The following is a 13,942-nucleotide window of genomic DNA, read 5'->3' as shown; positions in this document are numbered from 1 at the left end:
ATTGATCAACCGTAATCCCTACCTAATCTCACGCAAGTGGAGCGAGCAAAAGTTCCCAACCTTCCTGTCGGAAAATTCCAAAAATTCCAAAATCACCTACGTGGGAACTTAGACTGAAGTCGTGGTGGGGGTGGCGTGAATCAGAGGCGACTTCTTCCGGCGGCCCAGCCAAGATTGAACTTGCACTGGAAAGGATCAGCGCAAACGCTTGTAAGGCTTGTAAATCTAACAAGGCACATGTGAGGCGACACTTGCTAAACGTTGACCGCCGGCCAAATGTGTACCGGAATAGGAGATATCGGAAAAATGGAAGGGCCGCCAAAAGATGAGGCGGAGGAACTGAATCCTCGTCTGACGAGAGTGGGATTCGAACCCACGTCCGAAGACTGCGGATGTTCTGGGAACACCTTAACACAGCGCCTTAGACCGCTCGGCCATCTCGCCTATGAAGAAGCCAATTGTGACTCAACCGTACATCCTTTATCGCTGCAAACTGGGAAGTGCAAGACACGTGAGCATCAGTCTACGAACAGCACAAAGGAAAGAATAGAAGAAGAGAGGGGCCAGAGAGAACAAGCAAGACTGCAAGCCCACTCGATCAATCACAGTACATGTCTATTTTACTCCATGGCCACGTCGCCGTCCGCCTCCCGCTCCGCGTCCGCCTTGACCAGCTGCCGCACGCCCTGGAGTTGCTTCTCGAGTCCCGCCTCAACGAGCTTGAGGAGCACGTGCGACTCAGCCTCGTGGTCGTGCATTAGGGCGGCGACATCCTCCGCAGAGAAGGAGGGGTGTCGCGCGCTGACCTCGACCTGGCTTGGTGTCGCAAGTGCGTGCGCGGGCGAGAGCACGTACTTCTCGGTCACTCCCGTGTCCCGAAGTGCGAAGAGGGTCGTGTACGCCCACGTACGGCGCAGGCCGGTGCGCAGATCCTCCTCGCTTCGGCCAGCTGTGTTGGCCAGCGTGGCCCAGTCGTCGCGGATGTAGATCCGCCGCCATGCGCTCTTGAGAGAGACGCTGGCGCGGCCGGCTGGCAGCGTGTCGTCGCGCTGAAGCCTCTCGATAGCCAGCGCACCGTCTCCTCCCCGGTCGCCGGCCTTGAGCGTGAGCACGTCAACCAAGTCCTCAGTGGAGAGTGCGTCGCCAGCGCGCAGCGCGTCCACCCCGTCCTCGAGAATGTGCTTGAGGGCTGGCAGCTCGTCAAGCACCGACGGCACAGGGTCGTCTGGCAGGTCGTCTGCGAGAGCACGCTGTGCAGCGATGTTGTCAAGCTCGTCGTCGATGCGGCTCACGGCGTGCGGGCCCCCACCAGACACCTTGTACTCAGCGACAGCGGCGAGCTTGGCGATCGAGGCGACAAGCTGCTTCTCTGCCAGCGCAACGGTCTGCCTGTCCACGACGGTCAGCGCCGCGGCCGCCGCGCCATACCGCTTGCTCGCGATGTCGTGCATCCAGCTCAACGCGGGGTGCGGGTGCGCCGCGAAGAATGCCGTCAGGCGCGCGCCGTACACCTCGTCCTGCGCTAGCAGCTCGTAGTATTGCCCTGATGTCAGCTAATGTTGTCAACGTCCCAGCTCACGTTGGTCAATGTACCACTGGTACAGCTCAAAGGCAAAGTCGTTGCCGAACCGCTCAATGTACGCCTGCGTGCGCCCGTCGTCACCGCTCTTCTCGCACAGATACACAAGGGTGGGGAAGTCCCGGAACTGCTCGGCGAGCGAGTACGCCTCCTCGACACGGCCAATAGTCTCGAGCGGGCGGATAACGCGCGGCTTGAGCTCGTCCCATCTCTGTTGGAGAACGAGGACGTCGCGCGTCTCAGCCGTGTCCTCGCTCTTGCCCGAAGCGCGGCTGTTATCAGCTGACATTTTGATCATGGTAGCTCACGTCTCTGCAACGTGCAGTTTGTCTGCCACATTCTCGCACAGTCCATCAGCAAGAGTTGTCATCTGCGCCTTGAATTCAGCCTGCTCCTTCTGCTGGAGGGCAATGTTGCCCGTCGCGTTGCTCGACTCCTCGTCGACAATGGTGCCGATGCGTCGCGTGCGATCTTGAATGACCTTGCGCGTGAGAGCGTACAGTGAGTCCATGTCGTTAAGGAGCGAGTCGGACGCGGTCCACAGATGGACCGTGGCGCGGTTCGCGTCAATCGCGTACAAGTCCATCTCGTTCATGCGCCACGCGTCCGAGGCTCGGAGCGCGATCTGATGTCAGCTAGGCGGCAGGAGCATCAGCTCACAGTGAAGATACGGTTCGCCTCCAGGACCCAGGCGGAAGAGTCCGTACCAGGCGCCAGCCCATCGACAGCCGCCTTGAACGTGACGAAGACCGTGCCAAGGAGGCGGTCGAGGCTGAGGACGTGACGGCGGAAGAAGGCGCGCACAAAGTCCTCATCAACGTCCCCCAGCTGGCTCATGAGGGTCTGGATGCTGTCTGCCAGCAGGCTCTGCGGCGAACGCGAGTTGAGCTTGCTGCTTTGTCAGCTTGCCATAACGTTTCGTTAAGCTCACTCCATCACACGGTTCTGGTAGTCCCAGAGCTCGAGGGCGGCCTGAATCTTCTCAGCGTGTGCCGACAGGCGGCGACGGGACGAGTCCGGGAGCTGGGGTCAGTGCTGATAAAAAGAACGTCTATGGGCACACACCAAGCTAAGCACCCCATTGCGGCGGATGAAGAGCAACAGCTCCCGCAACTTGGCAAGGCGGTCCATGAGCGACTGCCGCGTCTCGCTGATGGGAGTCATGAAAGCAGCGCCTGGTGTCAGCCGGTAAGCATGGAGATTAGGTTCACTATTCGAGACGACCTCGGCGGACACCTCCTCGGTCGCCGCGGGTAGGTCACCCTGGAAACCAGCGGGCAGGTCGAAGGTGAGGGGGTTCTGTTGTCAGCTACGCACATCTCGCGACAGCTCACCTCTCGGTTGGCACCGAAGAAGACAGCCTGCTCGAGCTTGTTCTTGAGGCGCGCGGTGGCACTCGCCGCAGAAGTCATCTTGCGCGCCTGCGCGGCACCCTCGTGTACCTCGATCGTCATGATACCACCGAGCGATGCCATCGCCACGACGCTAGATGCGGCATGCCCAGGAGGGGAAGGCGCGACGCCTATGAACGCGTTACGCCCCGAATCGCGTAGCGATATGACATCCTCGTACGGGCCTGTGCAAGTTAGAACAGACTCAGGTACACTCACTGCTCGAGAGGGACGCCATGAGAATCGCGTCGGAGAAGCGGATAAACGCGGTCCGCGAGCCGCGCGGAATGAAGAGGCGGGGGACGTCGAGCATGCGCGGGTCCGGGTGGGCGAGGTACGAGAGATACACGCTGTTGTCGACGGTGAATCGGCGGGCATCGGGGTTCTCGAAGACTATGATGGCGTGCTGTGCCTGCTTGCGGTCGCCGCTGGCACCGTCCCGCCGGTGGTAGCTGACGAGGACGGCGTGCTTGTGCTGCGAAACAGCAACGAGGTCGTTGAACATGAGGAGCATGTTGCCAGATGACCACGCGCCGTCAGTGTTGAGGAGGAGGGAACCGATGCTCTCGCGGATGTCAATCTCCCATCCGAGCTGCTGTCAGCTGACACAGAGTGCGATAACTCACGCGCACGCTCCCGTCGAGCCCGAGATTCCACATCTGCAGGGTGCTGCGGCCGAGAAGGAAGCATCCGCCCTGGGCCGGTGCGGCAGCGACGATACCGTTCCGTTCGGCGGTGTCGTGGAAGATAGCCGTGCTCTGGCGGGTAAAGATGCTCATGCCACTGGCACGCGTAAACGCTATCGCCTTGGGCACGAGGCGCCCACCCTCGTGCACAATGCTCAGCCGGAACCCAGTCGACGCAGTGGTAGTAACGACAAAAGTGGCCTCGTCGATCTTCCAGAGGTGCTCGGCAAAGTCGAGTCCCACATCAAGCTGAAGGCTCTGGAACCGCTGCACATTGTGCAGTGCCAGACCCATACTCTCCCAAAACCGCACCTCGCCAGTAGCGCTGACAAGCAGCAGGCCCGGCTCGGTAGTGCCATAGAAAGCAGCGAGGGCGGGAGGAACAGTGGCCATGTGCGACCGCGTAGGTTGGGGAGCGGGGAAGACGGAGACGGTGGGGTTGCTAGCCTGCTTCGTGTACTTCCACGCCAAACACGAATCGGGACCCGATACCAGCGCAAACCCGCTCGCCGGGTCGAGTTGTGCCGCGACTGTGTGCAGTATGAAGTCGGCGTTCTCGACTTGCCGCGCTACCTCGGTTGGGAGGACACCCGCGGCCGTCACGCTATGCCGAGCATCGCGGGACCAGAGGAGGCGGTAGTCAGCCGCCTCAAAGTTGTGTTCGTGCGTTGGGGATGGTATCGTACGCTGGTGGACGTTACGTGCTGGGGTCTCCGAGGGGAACATCGACTGCCGAGGCGCAGTGCTATCGCGCCCCCGGCGCGGGCGGGGCGTCGCCCGCGGGTTGTTGAACATTGCGCGGGGGGGAGGGGTGGGAGAAGGAGGAGGAGGGTAGGCGGGTAGGTGTTCGAGCAAGAGGCACAAGGAAGGATGAGTGATGATCGAAAGCGAGGTGGCCGATTGTTGGTGATTTCCTGGCGTCACGTGATCCGTGAGTGGAGGTGTTAGTGCCAAGTTCAACTCTCTTTGCCACCTCTCGATCACTTCATTCTTCTACCATCTGCCAACATGGAGTCTAATAAGGTGATCCCACCCCTAAAGTATCTGACTCTAGCCGCCAGTACCTGAGCGCAAGAACTGGGACAAGGGGGAGTGGACGGAGAAGGCGCGCGACAAGGACCGGGAATCGAAAGCGTTCGCCCAGGCGCGCGACAAGGCCATGCGGGAGGGTGAGTGGCAGATCGAGCGGCGCGACCTCTAGGCGAGCTGGAGATTGTGCGATGTCAGGGGGATGGAGGTCGTGCGATATCGAGGGGCAAGGCAAGAGGGCAAGAGGGCAAGAGGGCAAGAGGGCTAACGGCAGGCCGTAAATTCCGCCCCGACGACGTCAGAGTCCCCGGCGCGACCGGGTACGCGCAGGCACACGGCGTCGACATCTCCAAGAATCTTGGGAAGACGATGCTGGTCTCCAATGCGGCTGGGACGGGACAACGCGGTGCGGGGTTCTATGTGTGTCCTTGCGTCAGCCTTGGGCTAGCTGACCCCAGTGCGAGCTGTGTAATCGGACACTCAAGGATTCACTGAGTTACCTCGACCACCTCAACTCGAACTTTCGTGAGTCGTCGTCGTGTGGGATGTAAACGTCGCTGCGTATCCTCCTGTCCATACTGATTTGTTCCCAGACCTTGGCAAACTCGGCCAGTCAACACACGTTGCGCGGTCCACTGTTGCCCAAGTTCGCGCACGAATCGCCCAGCTCCGTGAACAGTCCAAGACTAAAGTCGATGCTAAGAACTACGACTTTAACCAGCGGCTCGAGGAGGTGCGTTCAGCCGAGAGGGAAAAGCGCGAGGCGCGACGCGACGAGAGGCGACGGAAGCGCGCAGAGGAGCGCGAGCGGGAGGAGCTTGCCCGACTTGGAGTCGAGGGCAAGCGCGGGGAGAAGGAGGTCGAGGCAGCGGTGGCCGCACAGCAGAGCATGGAGGACATGATGGGCTTTGGTGGATTCGGGGGTAGTAAACGCCAGTAATAGAGTAGACGTGCCATGTATTGCTATCGCAGACTCTACGGTAAACATAACGTGCATTCTGCATAGCTGCTGTGCAGGGCGACGGCCATTCCATTCGGCAACACTTCGATACAGGTATGGAAGATTACGATCTGAGAGTCCAAGTACAGTCTAGGCGCTTCCGCGCGGTTGTGGGCCAGAGTGGGCGTGTGTGGGTTACTCCTGGCCGAAGCCGACGGTCTCCTCGACACTGGGGTCAGCATCAGTTCAAGTAGGCAGACGTACGCAAGGGTGAGCTTCTGCTCAAGCGCCTCGTAAGTCTTGTACGCGGGCAGATCGATACGGTTGAAACAAGTGTGAGACTTTGGCAGCTGCGTGATCTCGCCGGCCTTCTCGATAGTGAAGCGGCGAGGGCCGTCCGAGCCTTGCAGGTCCTTGAAGCCGTTGACAGGAATACGCGACGTGCCGGTGGTGAACTGGAGGAGACGCGACTTGCGCTCGGCGGGCCACGAGCGCACAATCTTCCAGAACCAGTCGACGACCTCGTCGCTGGGGTTGTATCCGCGGTAGTCGGTGTGCTTCTGCCAGTCGTCCATGTCAATGTCGGACATACCGCCGATGAGGAGCTCGAGCTCGCGCTCGTCAAAGACGTTGATGAGCTCCTGCGGGATGAGTTCGTTGAAGCCGCTCATGAAATGCTCGAACTGCTCCCTGACACGGCGCTGGATGCGGTACTCTGTCACCAGCTCAACATATTCCTTCTTGTTGCCCTCCGTGACGTCGATGTTTTGGCCACCGTCCTTGAGGTCGATTGTGACAATCTCGTCAAAGTGCTCCTCGGTGATCGAGAACGTCTCCTCAATGACGCCGGTGATGTCGTTCTCGAGCATCCAAGTGAGACCTCGTAAGAGACCGGGGTCGACCGACTCGAGGTCAGCAACAGTGATCTTCTTCTTGAGGATCATCTTGTAGAACGAGGCGATAAAGTAGACGTCAAGGAAGCGACGGTGGAAGATGGCGAGACCGACGGCACGGCCGATGAACTTGAAGTAGTTCAGGTGCTCCGGGTTGACGGCCGAGTTGGGGTTGATCTGGAGCGTGTAGTTGTCGTGCGCTGAGTACTCGAAGAGGCAGTAGAAGGGGTTGAACATTTCGTGGGAGAGGAGGAAGAAGAATTCACGCGACAGACCTCCGTAGTCGAGACCGTCCTCGCCCTCGAACTTGATCATTAGGCGCTTCTTCAGGTCGTTGGGCGACTGGCGCATAATCTCAGTGTACGAGCCCTCGAAGATGTTCTCGCGCGACACCTTGATGTGGCACTGACCCGTGTTGGAGCGAAGCGCTGGCTGCGAACGGAAGTAGATGAGCTTGCGGCGGAAGTCGCGCTTGTACTGCGGCACGTTCTGGTCGAGCGACGACGGCAGACGGGGGTCGTCCCAGGTCGTTGTCTTGGTGTTGTGGTCCACAAAGTACACACGCGCCGTTGAGGTGAGGCGCATCTCCCAGCCCGAGGGAAGGGGCCCAAGCTGACTGACAGTCTGGGGCTGGACAGTCATGCCAGGCTGGTTGGGCGCAATCACGCGCAGCAGCTGCTGGCGACGAGGGTCGACCCATGTGGTCGTGCGAGTGTTGTGGTCAACAAAGTATGGTCGGCCCTCGGGTGTGAACCGCTGCTCCCAGCCTGCCGGGAGGGGCCCCGAGCCAACAGTAGTCTGCTGGTTGACGGGAATCCCCTGGCCGAACTGCTGTTGCGCGCTGTTGGGCGTGTGCGAACCATCAGTGCCTGGCTGCGCATCCAAAATGTCGTCAGCCAGGAGGCGGTTGTTGAGACGCGATCGGGCGGCGTTGTCGTCGGCGATGCGAGCAGAGTTGTTGCTCGACTGGTCTGTGGATGGTCGGTTCCAAGTCGTTGTGCGCGTGTTGTGGTCAACGTAGTACTGGCGGCCAAGGTGGTCAATGCGACGCTCCCATCCAGGCGGCAGAGGCCCAAGCTGGTCCGAGCGGGAGTCGAACTGGGCGGATGGCTGCTGGTGGGTGCCAGCTGTAATTGCTGCAGCAGCCTGATGGGCTTGCGACTGCGGAGACACCACTGGGGGTGTTGGCGTTGTCTGGGCCGGCTGTTGTGGGGCCTGCAGTGGGACTTGGGGCTGCTGGTGGGTGACCGCAGGACTGATTGGAGGCTCGGGTGTGGGGACATTGTTGGTGCTGTTGGTCGCCGAGGGCGGGGCGCTCGGGATGCTGGGAAGCACTACGGGGGTTGGAGGGTTCGACGGGGCAGGGTTGGGGATGGGCTGGTTTGTGTGGGTGGAGAGGTAGATGACGAGTTTGCCGTTGACAGTAACGTTCTCGGAACCCTTTTTGAGGTCGAGTGTGAGCATCTCTAAATATTGTCAGCGTCGTTGCTCAGTACACTGAACAATGCCAGAGTAGTCGGGTTGAATGTGTTCAGTTGATTCAACACTCAAAGGTGGTGGTGTCAAAGATCCCAATGTGGCCACCCTGAATGCACTTCAATCGACTCACCTTGACCACCTAGCTCGAGGTCGAGCACATCTGACACCTTGACATTGATTACGCCAAGGAAGCCCTGGTCCTTTCTCTTAAACTTGCGCTGGTCAAAGATCTGAACAGCCACCACGCTGCTGTCCTTGACCGTAATGTCAAAGTTTTCGTTCCAGTACGGGTTGAGCGTGCGCTTGATGGGAGAGGTGGTGTGGATCTGCTCCCCGTCCACGCTCACAATCGCAAACGGGTCGGGTAACCGCAGAATGTCCCGCTTGATCAGCGAGTCGGCAGCAACGACTGTAACGCCAAGGCGATCGCAAAACGCAAATGGGAAGCGGGGCCATGACGGGCCGTGGGCGTCGGCAAGGGTGGGTTGGCCATTGGATTCGTGGAATGAGGGCGGTGCACGTGGCGCGGAGCCGAGAGGACACGAGCGGGATTGAGTCGAGGCGAAGTAGACGAGCGCGTTGGTTGCGGGGAAAGATGGGAGAGATACGCGACCGATGAGGGAAGGGGGAAGGACAGACGAGGGAAGATGAACACGAAGAAGAACGCGAAGAGAGGAAAGGACACTGTCAGCATTCATCGCAAAGGAACCGCGCGCGCGACATACTAGTGATGCGTATCTTGCGCGACCTGATTGAGAGAGCGGGCATCGTCGGGCGTGGTGCAATGTACCGAGTCGGGTGGCATGAGGACGAGAGATATAAGAATGGTATGGAATCAAGCGATGGTTGGTGGTGGTGTGCGGTTGGGGCCAGGGCGTGGGAGGAACGGCGTTAGCAGGCTGTGTGGTGGCGAGTGTTCTATGAGAAACGTACATGGTAGCGCCGCGAGTTTGGAGTGCGCTCATGATGGGCTGATTGGCCGTCGGCTTTGGCCTTTGGTGTATCTATTAGGATTGTCTCGCTGGCGATGTAGAGATGTCTGAGTGAGTTTCACGATATAATGAAGGGGAGTGAATTGATGGATGATGGATGATGAATGTTGAATGAGGTCGACAACTGCAGGCTGACAGGCGGAGCAGGGAGAAGGGGTAAGAATGGGAGGTGTGAGCCATGAGCCCGGGGGGGGGGGGTTTTGAGCCAGGGTGTGGCGTTGGTGGCTGTGGTAGCTCCCCTCCTCACCTGACCCAACTGGCCCAGGTGGTCAAGCTCTCCCCAGTTGCACGTTGTCAGCTTCATCTCTCCTCTCCCAAAATCCCAGGCCTCCCCAATATCCCCAATATAGCCTATGGCCCATATCCCCCTGCTCCCATGCTCCCAGCTCCTAAAATCTCGGGATCAGATTTCATTCGTCACTCCAAAATTCCATAACCTCACTGCATTCAGGGCCTAATCGGATAATCCCAGTCATTACAACAAGATTATTAATGTCTGAAACTGTATTGCTAAGCATCTGCTTAGTGATCATCCAAGTGAGGTGAGACATAGCGTAATTGAGACATCTTGGTGAACTGGTGTGTGGTGATAAAGTCTTATTTGGGCCCACTCAACCCCCCTTCTCCCCGTCTCTTTAACTCCGTAAGCCCCACCATGCCGCCCACTGCCAGAAGCCCAACTCGGCCGTAAACAATGACCGTGCACATTTAGACCACCAAAGCTGGGTCGCCGTCGCCATGCATCATACTAATCGTCTGTACTTTACAACATCCCCCAACGCTATGCTCTACCACGACCCCTCTTCGACGGCCGTCCTCGTTTGGCCGGCTGTCGCTTTGGTTCATCTGGGTTCTTGCGTGGTCGCCCAGGGCCCCGCTTGATTGACATCTCTGGTTCTGATGGAACGGATGAGGAGCGATCAGAAGCAGAGGCAGTGCCAAGGTGCAATGGTGCTTGATCTGGTAGGAAGCGACTCAGACTCTCATCGCTTAGCACGTCGTCGTCGTCGTCGTCGTCGTGCTCGCTCGATATGTCATCAATCACCCTCAATATCAAGCCGTCATCCCAGCCGGCCCATTTTGCCTCGAAATCTTCCGGGTCCAGTTCCACGCGGTCTCGTTCACGCTCCGCGCGCACCACCCGCCTTTCGGCTGCCTGTTTGGCCAGGAACTGTGTCCTTTCCTCTTCGTTCTGGGATATCTTGCGACCCTGGGAGAAGACGAGCGTGGCTGGGTGTTGGAACTTGTTGGCGATGCTGTAGTTGTTACCTAGGATGAGCAGGTACAAACAGAGTAATGGCCTACCTCGAGGAACCATGAACATCGACTGGGGACCAATTGGCGTGATATTGCCCGCAATGTTAACCTCGACAGCGCCCTTGGTGACGTAAAAGATCTGGAATCAGTGCGATCAGTTAGGCCAACGTACATAGGCATTGTCACCGGATGGTTTGGCCGGCTTTTCACCACCAGGCGGAATCATGACGACACCGCCAGCAAGGAACCCGTCTTCCCCAAAGGCCTTCTGGTAGTAGAACGAACCGCCCTTGACCGGCTTCGGCTCGATGAAAGAATGCGGTAAGAACGCCTCTGGACATCAGCTGTGGCTCAGATCGAACACCTACTCCTCACGACATCATCTCCTGTCGTATAGTCCTTCACAGCGACCATTGTTTCGATGTTTCGATCGATGTCCAGGTGCTCCATGCCGGGAGGCACCTCTGGAGGTGAGGCAGAGGCAGACTGCAAGCGGCCGGTCTGTGAGCGACCTCGACCACGGCCACGGCCGCGGCCTTTCCGAGTCGCGCTTGGTGGCTTGACCGCGACTGTTTCTGGTAGCCGGACAATGCTCTTGATCTCTGGGCCGTACAAGCCCTGTCCCCACTCTTTGTGTTCCCCACGCCACCACTCGAGGGGCTTGATATGGTGTCGACCGGATCGTCTGCAGACAAAGTCGCCGACATACTGGTTGCCTCCCTCACCCACGAACTGTGACTTGCGCTTAACCTTCTTCTGTGGTGTGGCAGTGAAAGTGCGCTTTGTGCCGCGCTTCGGGTACTCGAGGCTGTCGTCTTCTTCGGGAAGGTCTCCCTCCTCGTTCTCGTACGCCATAGCCTGCTGCTCGAGATCCACATCGTCGTCTTCGCTGCGGGGTTGTGGTTCGTCGTCGCCCAAGTCCATCGGCTCAGGCTCCTTGACGGCGAAGGGCTCCCCGTCGTCACTGAGATCGCCGTCGTCCAATGGCCCATTATCATCAAACGCCTCCCCGACGTCACTTCGATCGCCGTCGTCCAAGGGCCCGTTGTCATCAAACGGCTGTCCAACGTCACTGTGGTCGCCGTCGTCCGATGGCCCGTTGTCATCAAACGTCTCTCCGACGTCACTGTGACTGGCGTCATCCATGGGCTCAGCGTCTCTAGTGGCTGTGACGCTGTCGGGAACGCCACCAGACGATGGAGGATGTGGCCCCTTGAAGCCTTCTGACTGGCGGCGAGCGCGCACGGGCTGCGAGTCTTCGTCAACGTCGCCGAGGTGAGTCTCTTCCAGCTGTTCCGTGACTTCTGCTTCGAGGTCGTTTGTGTCGAACGCGTCGTTGAGGCCATCCATATCTGCGTCGGCGTCGCGAAACGGCGAGTTTAGCCCGTTGGCCCTCGTCGAGGATTCAGCAGGGACGGGACGGAAGGGGTTGTCCTCGTCATCCATGTCGCGTCGCCGTTGGGGGACAGATGCCGGCGGATCTGCAGTCAGCACCGGCCAGAGCTGGATGCACTTGGGGAGCTTTGGTGCATTAGTGGGGGTGGGGTGATGTTCTCCTGCTCAAGATCGTCGTCGAGAAGCCCATCAGCCACTAAGCTGTCAACGTCCGAGTCAGAGTCATTGTTCATGTCACTCAGGCGTGGTCGCCGCCGCTGCCGGATGGTAGATGGAGGCGGGGGCGATGGGGGACTTGAAGCAAGGAAACCGCGGCCATTTGGCGTAGCTTGTGGACCCCGCGCAGGCGGCGACGAATCGAAGAAGGCTGCCGGGTCCTCGATTCCTTCTTCGTTGCGGGGTACGTCCTTCTTCATGGGCATGCCGGTACGGCTGTAGGATTTGGCATAGCAGGGGCGAGCAAGGCAGGGATTGAATCGCGAAGGAAGGTGGGGTGGACGAGGGCAAGCGTAGGAACGTGTCAGCGGCAGTCACAACCATGCCAGGCACTCACGTTCCGACCAGGTCGGGCTGCGTATTGTACGGCACATATTTCTGCTGTCCTCGCGGCGTTGATGGAGCTCGCCCACGCGGCGTAGCTGGCGTCATCGGGCGGCTGCTCTTGCGAGAGTGTCCGCGAGGCGGCATGGCGCGTAGGGTGCCGGCCAGATGGTTAGGCGTCAAGAGATTCGGTTGAGAAGCCGAGGAAGGGAAGGCCAGAGAACACGAAGATGTGGGTGATGAGGAGGAGGGAAGGTGGAGGTCGAGGGGTAGCTCAAAATCAACAAGAGGCAACGAGAGAGATCCGTAGGTGCGGACTGTTGAGTTTGTCGATTCTGGGGAAGCTGAAGTGGACTATGAAGCGAGGAACAGTTATTATAAAGGAGAAGGAGTTTTGTTGATGGTTGATGATGGATGATGAATGGTAGGAGTTGATTGTAGAGTAGGGGGGGGGGGGACGGGAATGCTTGTTTGTGCAGAACAGGGAGGGTCTATCAACATCGGCATGGGCAGATTTGATCCCGCTTCACAATAATCTGTTGGTAGCTGGTAGGTGGCAACCAGATGATACAGACGTGGTGCCTGAAAGATCAGATCGCTCATGGTGTTCACGCCAACCTTGCTAACAATGCTTGATGCATGATACTGTCCCAAGACGAGATGCTTCGGAGGGTCAGAAGAGACATGATATCAAGCTGAGTCTCGCAACACTGTGCATAGAGAGGCTTTGAGCCGCATCCTACCAATGTATCACCCTACCGCCGGATGTCTGATGCCGGATGCAACCTCCACCTCTAAATTGAGATCGGCGGGATGGTAGCCAGGAGGAAACCATATTTTCCCGCGCATAACGTGTCAGCATCTCGCCATCCTGTCCCACTTCACTCCCCTCCGCCGCTCCTTGTCAACCATGACCAGCGCCAGCCACATTGCTGCGTCCGTCCTTGACCGCGTGAGTTTTTTTCTTGTGGTTCAAAGCTGACCCCAGCCCCTCGTCGTCTGCGGCCCGAGCGGTACAGGCAAGAGCACGCTCCTCAAGGCACTTTTCGCAAAGTATCCCGACGAGTTTGGGTTCTCTGTTTCGCACACAACGCGCCAACCACGCGCGGGTGAGGTGCCAGGAAAAGATTACCACTATGTGACCAAGGACGAGTTTATGGGCCGCGTCGCAAACGACGAGTTCCTCGAGTGGGCTCAGTTCGGGGGTAACTGGTGAGTAGACGTTGGTGGGTGGGATCGGCGTCATACCTGCGCGTATGTCCTACATCACAACAAGTTCTAGCTGAACCTGGTGGCCTATTACCCCTATTTTACTCGCGCTGATGTCAGCTATGGCACCACCTTCGCTGCCCTCCGCGAGCTCTCGCCCCGCCGCTGTGTCCTCGACATCGACCTCCAGGGCGTCAAGCAGCTTCAGGTCAAGGCGCCAAGCCAGAACCTCGAGCCCGTCTTCCTCTTCCTCTCCCCTCCTTCTGTCCCCGAATTGCGCGAGCGCCTGGTCGGCCGTGGCACCGAGACGGCGGACAGCCTCCGGAAGCGCCTGGACGCGGCGGTGGCTGAGATCGAGCACGCCCTTACCGGCGCGCACGACCTTGTCATTGTCAACGACGAGGTTGAGCGCGCTGGCGAGGCGCTCGAGGCCATCGCCCTCGGCAAGCCGGGATGGGACAAGATCGGAGACCACCTCCCCCCGCTTGACGTTAACCACCTCCGCGACTAGATATCTACACGGATGATTGATGATTGAAGATGGGATATGAT

At 58.9% G+C, this 13,942-nt stretch overlaps 5 protein-coding genes across 5 annotated transcripts; 2 read left to right on the top strand and 3 right to left on the bottom strand.

Annotated features, from left to right (window-relative positions):
- Positions 1-620: 620 nt before the first annotated feature.
- CcaverHIS019_0102970 (uncharacterized protein) lies at positions 621-4,451 on the bottom strand (the record flags this gene model as incomplete). The annotated part of the gene is made up of 10 exons (XM_060598755.1): positions 621-1,543; positions 1,580-1,851; positions 1,888-2,204; positions 2,240-2,471; positions 2,511-2,602; positions 2,645-2,754; positions 2,791-2,878; positions 2,914-3,155; positions 3,190-3,562; positions 3,597-4,451. The coding sequence occupies 10 exons, from the start codon at positions 4,449-4,451 to the stop codon at positions 621-623; spliced, it is 3,504 nt and encodes a 1,167-aa protein (XP_060452845.1).
- Positions 4,452-4,664: 213 nt separating this feature from the next.
- Positions 4,665-5,625, top strand: SNU23 (uncharacterized protein; the record flags this gene model as incomplete). The annotated part of the gene is made up of 5 exons (XM_060598744.1): positions 4,665-4,679; positions 4,711-4,825; positions 4,960-5,105; positions 5,144-5,210; positions 5,279-5,625. The coding sequence occupies 5 exons, from the start codon at positions 4,665-4,667 to the stop codon at positions 5,623-5,625; spliced, it is 690 nt and encodes a 229-aa protein (XP_060452844.1).
- Positions 5,626-5,820: 195 nt separating this feature from the next.
- On the bottom strand, positions 5,821-8,962 carry hulA (uncharacterized protein; the record flags this gene model as incomplete). The annotated part of the gene is made up of 5 exons (XM_060598733.1): positions 5,821-5,854; positions 5,890-7,984; positions 8,128-8,406; positions 8,723-8,745; positions 8,931-8,962. The coding sequence occupies 5 exons, from the start codon at positions 8,960-8,962 to the stop codon at positions 5,821-5,823; spliced, it is 2,463 nt and encodes an 820-aa protein (XP_060452843.1).
- Positions 8,963-9,770: 808 nt separating this feature from the next.
- CcaverHIS019_0102940 (uncharacterized protein) lies at positions 9,771-12,328 on the bottom strand (the record flags this gene model as incomplete). Its single annotated transcript, XM_060598722.1, has 6 exons — positions 9,771-10,258; positions 10,295-10,385; positions 10,419-10,579; positions 10,615-11,727; positions 11,760-12,073; positions 12,195-12,328. 6 exons carry the CDS (start codon positions 12,326-12,328, stop codon positions 9,771-9,773), a joined length of 2,301 nt encoding a protein of 766 aa, XP_060452842.1.
- A 763-nt stretch (positions 12,329-13,091) lies between these two features.
- Positions 13,092-13,901, top strand: GUK1 (uncharacterized protein; the record flags this gene model as incomplete). The annotated part of the gene is made up of 3 exons (XM_060598711.1): positions 13,092-13,133; positions 13,170-13,393; positions 13,511-13,901. 3 exons carry the CDS (start codon positions 13,092-13,094, stop codon positions 13,899-13,901), a joined length of 657 nt encoding a protein of 218 aa, XP_060452841.1.
- Between the last annotated feature and the right edge of the window lie 41 nt (positions 13,902-13,942).

This window comes from Cutaneotrichosporon cavernicola, assembly GCF_030864355.1.
Source record: "Cutaneotrichosporon cavernicola HIS019 DNA, chromosome: 1".
Lineage (NCBI taxonomy): Eukaryota > Fungi > Basidiomycota > Tremellomycetes > Trichosporonales > Trichosporonaceae > Cutaneotrichosporon > Cutaneotrichosporon cavernicola.
The sequence above is the reverse complement of the archived record's forward strand: the minus strand, read 5'-3'. Positions and strand labels throughout refer to the sequence as shown.